At 32.3% G+C, this 13,324-nt stretch overlaps 1 protein-coding gene across 1 annotated transcript in view; it reads right to left on the bottom strand.

Annotated features, from left to right (window-relative positions):
• Positions 1 to 218: 218 nt before the first annotated feature.
• LOC657955 (uncharacterized protein) overlaps positions 219 to 13,324 on the bottom strand; it is a 44,361-nt gene continuing 31,255 nt past the window's right edge. The window contains exons 2-3 of the mRNA XM_008193021.3: positions 3,583 to 3,775; positions 219 to 1,538 (exon numbers count right to left, since the gene is read on the bottom strand). Of these exons, the coding sequence (XP_008191243.1) occupies positions 711 to 1,538; positions 3,583 to 3,775 (1,021 nt within the window). The 3' untranslated portion in view covers positions 219 to 710. The remainder of the gene's footprint in view (positions 1,539 to 3,582; positions 3,776 to 13,324) is intronic.

Below are 13,324 nucleotides of genomic sequence, written 5' to 3' on the forward strand. Positions count from 1 at the left end.
ACTTGAAAAAAACGTACATATTAACACTTTTTCCAAAACGCTGTAAATATGAGAAAACTGTAACAAAAAATTTTGAAGTTTATGGAAAAAACTCTGCGAGGCTCATCTTTAATGGTTTCGCCCTCAAAGACGTTAAAAGAGACAACAAAAAATAGAATACAAAGTTGATAGTACTTAAGAATAGGTAAAAGAGAAACTTGAAGGGGTAAAAAAAACGATTATTCTGATTGTCTTTTATTGTTACACAAACGTTACATTGCTTACATCGTAACCGTACATTAATGTTATGTGGAATGGAGTAAAATACGCACTGTATACAAACACAATAAATAAAAGCACAACCTGCGTGTTTTCATTTGATTTGAAATCGCACTGACATCAAAGCTACTCGAAGCAACTTTCAGAGATCTTACACTAAAAGGAACGTCGTAATAAAAAAATAATTATGTACAAAATGATGATTTTATAACCTAGAAGCATTTTTACATTTAGGCAAGTGAATGTTTTCCCCTCACAGTTATACTAAAAAAGGGCCGGTAACGTGTTTCGTGGCCCTCGTCTTAGATGATATGTAAGAGATTTATACAAATTGACTACGTAATTATGTACAAAAAAAATATCACAATTTTTCAAGTCACACAGAGCAACAACACCACAAATGCGACGAAAACCAAACAAAACACGACGAAACAAAAAGTGGTGGTCCTGTATTAAGCACAACTTTGGCTGTGTTCGAGAGTGATTCCGGTCAGTTTGGTTCCTTGCTCCACCCAGTTTTTCAGACGTCCTCGCAGCTCTTCCAGACTTTTTGACTTCGCCTTATTTATTCGCTTGTATTTTACATCTTTCGGCTTCGTGACCGACCGGTGGTTTGACATGACTCGGTTGTAGGTCTTCACCTGGCTTGTCTTCCTGTCGTCTTCACTTTCCTCACTTTTTTCCACCTTTTCCTCTTTTGGGCCCGCGTTCTCTTCCGTTTCTTCAATGTTATACGTTGATTTTCCACGCGCTGCGAACGCGTCTCGCTTTTTGTTCGCGTCGTTTGTATTGTCGTTGCTTTGATTTTCATTGTCCGCGTCCTCTTCGACGCTGTACACGGTCTCGAGGATCTCAGGCCGCCGTAAAAAGCCGTTGTTTCGCCGCATGGAAGTGTACTTCAGACTGGGGTCTATCGCATCGGAAATTGAGCGCATGACGGAGTTTCCGGTCCGAAATTTCGGTATTGTGACGTTACTGTCCGAATCAATGTCCTCCATAACCACAGCACTGTCCGAATCGTTGAGGGAGTCTAAGTCTGGTAAAGTCGTTTCTAATTCCGCTAGCTCCGACTGGGGGACCTCTAGGCCGTTGTCGATGAGACGGTTTGTCAAAGTTTCGATGATTCTTTGTTGCCGGTGGATGATGTTTTCGCGGAGACTCAACATTGAGGAGATTTCCTTCTGTTTGCGGATGAGGCGGGACTCAAAAAGGAGGAGTTTTGCGCTGAGGATTTTTAGCTGGTGGGCTTTTTCGCGCTGTAGGCGCGCTACGAGAGATTCCTGCAAAGAAAAGTCACATTTTCAAAAAGTGGCCCTGTTGCGACCTTTAGTAAAGTGTGGACTTTGTGTGAACGAAATTCGAAATTTATTCGTCGAAAAATAAAAAAGTTATATGGAAAATACGACTCAAGTGCATTTTACCAAAAATGAGATTCTTGCAAGTTACATTTTTGCGGCGTATTATTTCTTCTTAAATTAAATCAAGACAAAAAACTCGTGACTGTGATTTTTCAGGCAATATTAACACAGTGTTTTGAAAAACACGAAAAAATTTAATTTTAACTTCAAAATTATGCGTAAACACTCGAAAAATCCAAAAATAACAACGTTTTTGGCCTTGTTTGGAGTTATTTTCGTTTCTGAATGGAGAACGTAAAAAACAATGTAATTTTCTGGTTAATTTGATTTGATAAATTTCTGGCTTGCTTTTTTTTGGCAAAATAATCGTTTCCCTAAATTTACTTTTCGGGGTATTGTTCATTTTTAGTCTGTTCTCTCTGTATGTTTAGTTCAAAAATGTGTTAAAAGGTTAAAAAAATGTAAAATGACACAATTTTTGACCAATTATTTGCTTATTTTGCTTTATTGAGGAAATATTGCCCAAAAATATACGAAATCGAATGAAACAGACAGAATTTTTTTGATTTTTTATATCACACCAGATTTGACATTTTTAAAATTGGACGTTAGCCTTAATCGTTAACTCGTGAGTCTAAAGGTGATCTAAAATAACTAGATGTGTTGTTGTATATTCAGTTCACTTTCATAAAAACCATTGTGGTGCAAATAGCTACTGTTGGCATTAACTTTTATATGAGTTGTCATAGTAATAGTATAGTCATTTGCACCACAATGGTTTTTATCAAAGTGAACCGAAAGTACGTGTTTTAAACTGGAGACAACTTGAAAAATTTGGAAATTGAATTTTCCAGGTAAAAAATTATACCAACCAAATTCAAAAAAAAAACTATTTATGAAAATGTCAACCTGACGGCTCTTAGACAGTTGATTATAAATTTTTAAAAATGTAACATTTGGGCAAAATTTAGCATTTTTCGGACATCAAAAAGAAGTTAAAACTCGGAATTTTCATTGTTACGGCATTGTTAGACGATTTTTTATCATTTCCAGTTTTGAGTAGAAAAAAAGTTATAAAAATAAAAAATAAAGAGTTTTGTTGACAACTCAATGGTGTGTCGTAGAGAACTGGTTACATATAAAGGTTAGAATAGTAAAAAAATTCTTTGTATTAAAGTTATTGATAAATAATGGATTTTAGATAAATGATATGTGGCAACGTTGTCTAACAGTCATGTTCGCAACAGAATTTGAGCAACAATAAAAATAAATTATTTTTGGAACGGTTTCCTAGGAAATAAGTCCCAGTGTTGGCACATCTACACATTGTGATTTTTTGGATGAATTTTAAATTTTTTAAATTAAAAAAACTGCTAAAATCTGATAGTAAATTTAAAAATAATTATTCATCGTTTTGTTACGGAACGATTACCTAGTATGAAACATAAAAAAATAATGAAAATTAAAGAAGTTAATACATTAAGTTTTGTAGCTCCAGATTTTTTAAAATATGACTAGGAATTTTTCAACATTTTTCCCGTAATCTGCACTTGCTTCTCAGTAACGTACCATTGAGTTGGTGCGCTGGGTTTTGAACACCCTGTATACCATTATGTTTTGAAAAGATCTTGCAAAATAAATGAATCTCTGGTTCAAAAGCAAATTCGATGTAATTTTGAGATTTTTTAGTCAGTTTTGGCAAAAAATTTTAGCAGTATTTCGAAAAAATCTTTCTTTTTCTAGCTGTGTTTATTTTAAATTACACATGAATTCAGTGGTTTAAAAAATAGCATTGTTTTACTTGATAAAGTGGAGACAGAGTTTGGGGATTTTTCTGCGCGAATTGGAACAAATTTTCGCAAAACTCTTTCTGTAGCGCTTAGCTGTGCAGTTTCAGCTACACGTGTGCAAAAACTGCGCCTAATATCTCAAAAAATAAATTTTCCAAATGAAAAACTGCTCCCACCTGCATTTTGTACGCTCGCCTCCAGGCGATGATTTGCTGTGCTTGCGCTCGCGTCTTTTGCCGAAGATCTCTGGCTAATTTCCGGGCGTCTTCGAGATTGTCGATATCGGCGTTGGCCATTGCTGCCTCAACATCCGTTTCCTTCTTGATACGTTCCATCGGAACGGCGCTTCCAGAGCCCAAACTTCCGGACCTGAAATCACCACCAAATCACTTTCGACTAATTTGGGAAAGTTTCCAGACAATGCAAAGATTCAAAATTAATTAAAAAATTACACAAGCTGGGAAATGGAACAGCTCTCGTGACCTTTATTGTGCAACGCCATGCGACATTTCAAAATGCAAATTTTATTCCGCAATCTATTCTTTGAGCAAATTTTACAAACTGCTCAAACTCCTGAAATGTGCTCAATAACGTCGTTACAACTTGGCTATTAACATCAAACTTTTGTTCAATTAAATTCAACAAAGCGTCGCTGCAATTTGCGAATCCAAGCAAAATAAAATCAAGTGAACGGAACAAGACGGAATGTTCATTTCGAGAAAATGATTTGTTTTTAACGTTTCAGCTAATTTCTGTTAATCTCGTTCGAACAATGTCTCTCATCTAAAATCCTTGCCGTGAATCTCCCCAACTCTTGCTTTGTTTGCTGGGACGGTAAGGCCGTCATTACGCGCACCTACTTATTACATTTAATTACAAAATTACAGCCCGGATTAAGATCGTGTAAAAATGTCTTTGAAACATGTAAACACCACCAATTTTGGAAAAAACTCATTACTTTCGATTTTCTCTTACGAAACGTGGCCAACATCCACGAAAGGTAATGTAGGTGGTGTGGGTGTGCTCATGTTTTGTAGGAGTTGAAAATTTGTTGTATAGTCGAGTAACGAGTTTAGCACGTGTGAATTATTGCATGTGGACTAGGATGCCGTTTATGGTTACAGAGTCGCTTTCTTTTCAGCACAGAGCCATAAATTAATACACAATAATACAGTTTCAAGATATTACAGGCAAAAAACAACTAATACTACCTTAAAATTAGATTATTTTTCACCTGAATTTGGTAAGGGTATTATTTTTACTGTTCGTTTATTATTATTACTGTGCAATCATTATTTTTACTGTGCATTTATTATTTTTACTGTTGCAATTATTATTTTTACTGTGCATTTATTATTTTTACTATGTATTCATTATTTTTACTGATCAAAAATACTTGTCGTTTAAATAAAATACTGTGCGTTTAATTTTTACCGATTTGGTAAATTTCACATACAGTGTGATTTTTTCCCCATTTTTGACAAACTTTCTTAAAAAAAAAAGACTCAAGAATTGGCTAAATTCACGTAGGAATTATTATTTTTATTTATGTATGTTTTTCCATGTATGAATTTTCCAGTTACTTTGGTGACTTTTCGGACCTTTTTAGCGAAATATATAGGTAACAATAACTTTTGCAAACGTGTAAAACCTTGAAAATATAAGAATAATACAAATTTTGTAATCATTTTTGAAAAAAATTCACACAACAGTAAGTTCATATGACAGTCTTGCAAAAAAAATGAATCTGTTCCACAAACGATCAAATCGAATCAACTAAAAATGAAATAATATCAATTTTGAACTAAATTAGTGGCTATTTGTTTCAGTTTTAGCACAATTTATTAGAACAAAAAAACTTTGTGTTTATCAAAATTTCAAAACTCGAAAAAACATTTCAGTGCGTTGGCCTAATTTGGTGATATTTTACTTGCTTTTAACGAGATTTTTGGAAATGAATAGCTTTTCTATGTGTAAGACAATCTAAATTGTCCCAAAAAAACAAAAATAATGCAATTTTCCAGTTAATTTGGTGATTTTTCGGACCTTTTTAGCGAAATATATAGGTAACAATAACTTTTGCAAACGTGTAAGACCATGAAAATGTAAGAATAATACAAATTTTGTAATCATTTTTGAAAAAAATTGGCACAACAGTGAGCTCATATGACAGTCTTGCAAAAAAAATGAATCTCTGGTCCACAAACGATCCAATCGAATCAAACAAAATGAAATAATATCAATTTAGAACTAAATTAGTGGCTATTTGATTCATTTTTAGCACAATTTATTCGACCAAAAAAAAAATGCGTTTTTATCAAAATTTCAAAACTCGAAAAAACATTTCTGTGCGTGGGCCTAATTTGGTGATTTTTACTCACTTTTACCGAGATTTTTAGAAATGAATAGCTTTTTTTGGGTGTAATCAAATTACATCAATTTTGAAGTAAATTAGTGGTTTTTTGTGCCATTTTTAGCACAACTTATTTGAACAAAAAAACTTTAACTTGAAGAGAGATCTGTGATCCATTCTCAAAGCTTCGAGTTTGGTTCTCTCCTTCATAAATCAAAAAAACTTTATCTCTATCAAAATCTCAAAATTCGAAAAAACATTTCTGTGCGTGGGTCTAGTTTGTTAATTTATTACTTACTTTTACCGAGATTTTTAGAAATGAACAGCTTTTTTGGGTGTAAAACGATCTAAATTGTTCCAAAAAGACAAAAATTTGGTGAATTTTAGGACGTTTTTAGGGAAATATATCGGTAACAATAACTTTTGCAAACGTGTAAGACCTTGAAAATGTAAGAATAATACAAATTTTGCAATCATTTTTGAAAAAAATTCGCACAACAGTGAGCTCATGCAAAAAAATGAATCTCTGTTCCACAAACGATCCAATCGAATCAAACAAAATGAAATAATATCAATTTTTAACTAAATTAATGACATTCTGTGCCATTTTTAGCACAATTTTTTCTAACAAAAAATTTTTGTCTCCATCAAAATCTCAAAACTCGAAAAAACATTTCTATGCGTTGGCCTAATTTGGTGATCTTTTACTTGCGTTTACCGAAAAAAAACCAAAAATAATGTAATTTTCCAGTTAATTTTGTGATTTTTCGGACAGTTTTAGCAAAATATGGCAAAAAATTTATTGAAAAATATGTTGGTTTTATTGTTTTAGCAAAATTTGGATATTTAATAAATTTTCGATTCACTTTTTTGTGTCCTTTTACAAAAATTTGAATCTGAACTCAAGTTGATGAATATTTTTTTTAGCTTTAGTTTTAAAATTAGCACATTTTCAACTCCTCCCTCACACTGCAGAAACTTTATTCAATAAATAAAGAAGCGAATTTCTGGATCAAAAACAATCTAGTAAATAGTACAATCAAATAATAATAATAATAATAATGAGAACATCCATCAAAAATTATTCTGTCAAGCAATATCTTTTTTTTTCAAAGCGTGTTTTATTAGAAACCCACTAGACACACAATTAAAAAAATTAGGGTCACTTCAGGTTTTATTAATAAATCCATTAGAAGACCGTGAAGGCTTTACGACGCATATATTAAATTTATTAATACAGATAGAATATATTGATTACGATTTTTTTATTTATGACTTTGTGTTAATAAGACGTCACGCTTGACTTCTTGATTGTGGCATTATGTTGTAAATTCTATCTCTTCTCTAATTACTGGCTTCAAGCAAAAAATATGAAATTGGCCATAATATTAAATTTTATTACGTGGCACTGAAATAGGCACTCTTTTTCCATTCGTTTTTGAAAATTTTGTTTAAATAATAATTATTGTATATTTAATTGCATTGAAGATTACAGTTAATTGTAATTGTGGAATTACATGCTTGGAGTAAAACTCCATATAATTATCTTAAGCGCTTGGAATTTATCAATTTTCTCGTCGATTTTGCGATTTACTTCACCTTTCACTCAAACCGCCTAAAAATCGGAGTGTTAATAAAACGATAACGAGGTATTATTACATCAATATAATAATGTAACTTCTATAAATAGGGTAAGAGACATTACGTAAGGTGAAGTGAACGCAAGGATAATTAGCTGGAGGTGTTTACGTTTTTCGTTTAAATAATTAACGGTGCAATTATTACATATTTGTAGCCTCTGTTGATCCCCACCAAACAATCTCGCTGCACTTATGCAAAGTCCTTTGACTTTTCAGTTATTTCCTTCGGCATTTTTAAAGCGTCGTCCAGGAGGAGTGGCTATATCGGCCCTACAATCTTGTTTGCAGGAATAAAATACCCGCCGTCTCTCGACTTCTAGGCACCAACGTGTACGGCTACAATTCTTGTTCGTAATTTTTCTGTCTGTTTGGTTTATGTTCTATCCCCGTTGTTTATTTCCCTTGTTGCTTTTATACTTTGTATAAATCTACATTCTGATAGAAATGGAGAGAGATGTTTCGCGTTTTTCGCCGAATATAATGCGAAATGAGCGACGTTATGCTCCGCTTTTGCGGTTCCAAAGCTCTCACATTAGTCTCTTTTATAAATATTTAAAATAGTCATTTGGATAAGGAAAATGAATTGGATGTCAAATGCGAACTCGACGGCGCGTGCTGCATTTTTGTGCAAAAAGTTTCAAATGGAAAAGTGCAAGAAAGGGGTGATTAAAGTGGTTCAACATTTTATTGAATGTACATTTCTTTAAAAAAACAGAGTTAATTTCGATTTATTTTGAGCGAAACAAGTTCAAAAAATATTAATTTTAGCTAAACTTAGTTTTAGCTCAAAAATATGCTGAAAAAATACTCCAAGACCATTCTTGGATTAGGTTAATAATTTGTTGAATTTTTGGCTAGTTTTTAACGAATCTTTGAATAATTGCCATTTCTGGATGTAAAACGTATAAAACGGGCAAACATAGCTAAATTAATATAAATTTTGAATTAATTTGTTGGCTTTTCGAAATGTTTTATAGAATAAGATACAATTTTTGACGAGATTTTGTGGTTTTTCAGAATATTTTTGGAGACAGCAGTTATTTGCTAAAAATGAGCAATGAATCTCTGTTTGAAAAATGACTAAACAATCGAATAAACAAAAAAACTATAAATTTACCATAAACTTACGCTTAAATATTCAAAATATATAAAAATAATACAATTTTTGAATTAGTTTGGTTTATTTTTAATAAAATTTGAGAAAATAATTGCCTTTTCTGGTGATTTTTCCGCCTGTTTTATCGAAATATAAAAAAAAATTAGTCCAAAAATTTGTTTACAGACATAAAAAAGTGTAAAAATAATATAATAGTTTTGTGACTAAACTTGTGAATTTTGGCTGAAAACAAGTTAAAATAATGTAAATTTCGACCTGATTTAGTTATTTTTCGCAGGATTTTTCAAAAAAACCTACTTTTACACGAAAATTGTAAGGACCTGTTTACAGAAAGCTTTGTTAAAATTTAATTCGTTGTTAAAAGTTAAAAACGCAAATGGTCCAATCAAGTTTGTTCAAATTGGGTCACGTGATCAGTTAATCACGCATGTAATTGCAGATTAAATTAATGACGCTTGTATAAATCAGTCCTAGATATTCGAAATAAACAAAAATGACACCGTTTTTGGATTAGTTTGGTAAATGTTTAGCTTGTTTGTAAAAAAGTTTTACCTTTTCTTAGTGTAGAAGGTACAAAACAACCCAAAAAGGCAAATCTAACAAAAAGTTCAGTTTAAAAATATATTTAAAGACTTGAGAAATGTAAAAATCACACATTTCTTGGCACAAATTGTTGTTGTTGTTTTATATTAATTTACACTTCGTTTTTAGAAGAAATCGTGCTCAAAATCGAGCTAAAAGGTATGATGAAAAAGGTACAACTTTGATTTTTTTCCGATGTTTAGGCATCATATGTTATTATGACAAGATTTCTTGTTAAATAAATGACTAAATCAAATGAAAAAGTTGGAATAATATCAATCCAGATCTGATTTAGTCTTGTTTAAGTCACTTTTCGAAAAGAATCTATGTTTTTCAACAATAAAATCATGTTTAAACACGTGTGAGACACAAAAATAACACCATTTTCTGATTATTCTGTTGAATTTTTGACGCAATTTTGTGAAATAATTGCCTTTTTGAAACGCCCCGAGAATATAAGAATAATGAAATTTTCGAATTAATTTGGTCTGTTTTAACAAAACGAAAAAAAAATTAAAAAAACTACACTGTTTTACTACATTCTTTGTTTTCAATTGATTTTTCAAGAATTTTCGCTCAGAAACTTACTGAAAAATACGCAAAAAAACGAACAATATCAGCGTTTTGATTTGTTTTAGTGATTTATTAAAGCAGATTTTGTTTTGCAAGATTACCAAGTAGAATCACCAGTCAATTGCAATCTATTGCTTCAACGTCGGCTTTAGTTTCTAAGAAAACTTAGGATTTTTATAAGCTTTTGTTTAACTTGCTTTGTTGTCTGTCTGTCTGTTTCATATATTTGGAGACAAATTTGAAAGGATTCCCGTTGTCCCAATGAATTGAAATTTTGCATACTTACGTAATCTGCGTTACAATGCAATCCTATGTGGTTAAATACCCCCTAAAGGGGTTAAATGTTTTGAAGTTTTAGGATATGTTAACAAGTGGGTTTTCGATGAGTACATACCGTAAGTTATACCAACATTAAGAGTATGTTGGTAATTGGGAAATATATTAATACCTAATCATTGTCATTACGTTTCGTTTGAAACAAATGTCGCTATTTTTTTTAAATACATTTATCTCGGACGATAGAGTATAGACACAGAACAGAGGTCAGGATGTGCTTTCAATGCTAACAGCTGTTTTCTATCACAAACCACTAAACAAGTTTGCACAAATCAGCAAAATAATGGTCTTACAATAATACGGCGAAACTAAATCTCAGAGAAAAAGATGTTTAGAATAAGTAAAGACTAAAAAGTAATAAATAAAAAAATAAAAAACAACTTTTTAAGAAAAAAGCTTTTATTTAAAAGATACACTAAAAAGTAAAAATTGTTTTTTCTATCAGAGAAGAATATTTTTGCTTACAAGTTAGGATTTTAAAATTTATAAAATTTTTGGAGACGGTCATAAGTCATAACATACGGCATTACAGAATTAACATTATTTTTACTTTTTAGTGCATCTTTTAATTAAAAGCTTTTTTCTAAAAAAACATTTTTTATTTTAAATTTAACAATTTAATATATGCCATTTTTAGTAATTTTCAATTTTGTACCTTCCTTTTCCTCAATTTCTCATTTAAAATATATTTTTTAACTTTCATCCTCTAAAGCAAGTTTTTGTTATTGTTATTTTAATATAGTATCTTGTAGATTTTTCTGTTCAAGTTTTATAATTTTTGCTAAGCCTTTCAACCTTAAAAGTTCCGAAATTTGTGTCAGCACCAAGTGGTATCTTCAGTTAAAAAATATCACTTGTTGCCTTGTGTGTAGCTGTAAATTTGCAAATTTCGCAACCGCTGGACGACCAAATCGGGAACGACTTCATTTCGCCGACACTCGCTCCATTTAAAACGTTAAAATTGCTTTATTTATCCGCGTCCACATATGGTCATGTTTGAAATGAATACAGTAGCCAAGAAGAAGCAATTTTAAACGTCGCTTACAGCGTCAAAGTATATATCGTACAATTTAACAAGCCTTGTAATGCTTTTTGGTGGAGTCTCCCAGTTTCGGACGCGTCAGAATTTCTAATTGAGTCTCACGCTTCCGATGTAGAAAGCCGAAGAATGCCGCTGGATTATTATAGTTGGCGTTTTTTCTCTCGTGCAAGAGCCTTTCAATATACGACCTTGCATTATTACGACAAGGCCGCAAGAACCAGTGTTGGCATAATGTAATAAATCGGTTTATTCGAAACGTTGTCGGTGGATCGGTTTTTATATCAAAGCCAGACGGTTGTATTTCATTACGTTGTTTAGACATAGGAGAGGATATTATAGAGTTACGAGGGCACGATTTATGTGCCCGAACAAACCAAGTTTCTACTCCGAAACACTAATTGGAAAAATGCGATGAAACATTCAGTTAATTGCTGTTTTACGGCCCAGGTGAGCCGGCTAGCTTAAAATTTCATTCGAATTCCCGCCGTTTGGTCACGTGGCTTCATTACCCTCGCAATAATAAGTCGTGCACGATTTAATGTTGTGCAATTATTTTAAATGAAGAAGCCTGCAGCTCACTGACCAATCAATCAAAGCCGTCATTACTGTCGCTGCAAGCTGTACCTACACTGTAATAATAGATTATGTTCGCTATTTGATTTCTTCAAGTTGTTTTTCCACGTCTCGACGATATTAATGAAACTGTACACTTGTAGCCAATATTATGCAAATTTCGAATAGAATTCTAATTAAATTCAAATATTTCTGGATCGGTTTCGAGACAAGATAATAAGTCGTAGTCTTTCCCAAGGGCGTTTTTTCCTGAATTAATTAGGATCATTTGCTTCATCCTGAAGCCATTAAACACGAAGCCGCTTAAGGAATATGCACGTTTCACTATTTCATTGAAAAATATTGTTCCGGAGGCCGGAGTTTCCGTTAACAGAAATAGCAAACATTTTTTCAAATAACTGAAAATAAATTTGCAAGTTATTTCGCTTTTAGTTCCATTTTATTGTTATTGTTTATTGAGCGATTTATTTTATTGCCTTCTATTTTATTATTTCAAAACAACGCTCGCACGTTATTAAAAATCGCAACTGGTTCTTAAAATAAGATCTCTATCGAAATAGTTGCAAAAACACGTTTGTTACTCTCTGTGCAAGTAAATATGGCCATTAGCCGTGATTTATTTCAGAATATGAGTATTCCAGGTGTATTGCAAGTTCGTGTTGCAAATCTGTACTTGATATTTGAGAAAGGTGAAGGATGAGGAACCTTCTCTTTACACTGGAAGCCCCATTTGTGACAAGAAAATTTTCTTGGTAGGTACACGGATGAAATCATTGACCATCTGCTCGTTTAATAACCAATCAGCTTCTGTTTACCACATATTGTGGTCGGTGAGTGTCAAGTTTCTTGATTTATAACGGTTTTTGCTTTATGGTCTATTTGTCACTTGCAAAAACACCATGAGAAAATTTGCCTCAACAACTACACACACCAGAAAAGACTAGGGATATTTGTAATAATGATATAATAAATGAAACTTTTGGCATTGTTTGCCGGTTTTACAATTAAAGAAAACCAAAATAAAAACTGTTGTTTCTAACATGATCTTGTGTGACGTTTTTACAGTTAAAAAGAAACAAAAATAAATTAATATTTTTGGTAATTAATGCAGAGTGTGTCCTTCCCTTCTGGTACTACCATCACTGTGACACACTTGTCTATTTCTTCTTGGAAGATTTTCTTGTCACGCTACACTTAGGACTGCAGTTAACTCATTTTTATGAAGTTAAAAAAATATTTCTGTTTTATTGTGACCAGAACAATGTTCTGAGTCGCCTAGAATAGACTCTAAAGAAAGGTTCCATGGATAAATGTTCCGCAACAAAATCAGCAGGAGTTTTCGCAGCCTTAAGTGCAGTGTGGAAAGAAATCTTTCAAAAAAAGATGAGCAACTATTCCACAGAGATGTTGAGCTGTAGTAACCCGTAGGGAAGGTCACACTCTGCATTAATTACCAAAAATATTAATTTACAATGTTGAAAGGCATTAAAAACAGGTAAAAGCTAAAAAAAACTAACAATTGTGGTACTTTCAGGAATTCAGGTGGATTATTTCTGTTTATTGATTATTACATTTTTCATGATGTTATCACAACAACAACACTTGATTGGAGAGAGGGTGCCAGAATCCGCCCAGAATAGTAATAAAATAATGGTAAAAAATTATCTATTTAATAGATTAAGAAATATTTTTTAAATATCGC

Source organism: Tribolium castaneum, chromosome 7, assembly GCF_031307605.1.
Source record: "Tribolium castaneum strain GA2 chromosome 7, icTriCast1.1, whole genome shotgun sequence".
Lineage (NCBI taxonomy): Eukaryota > Metazoa > Arthropoda > Insecta > Coleoptera > Tenebrionidae > Tribolium > Tribolium castaneum.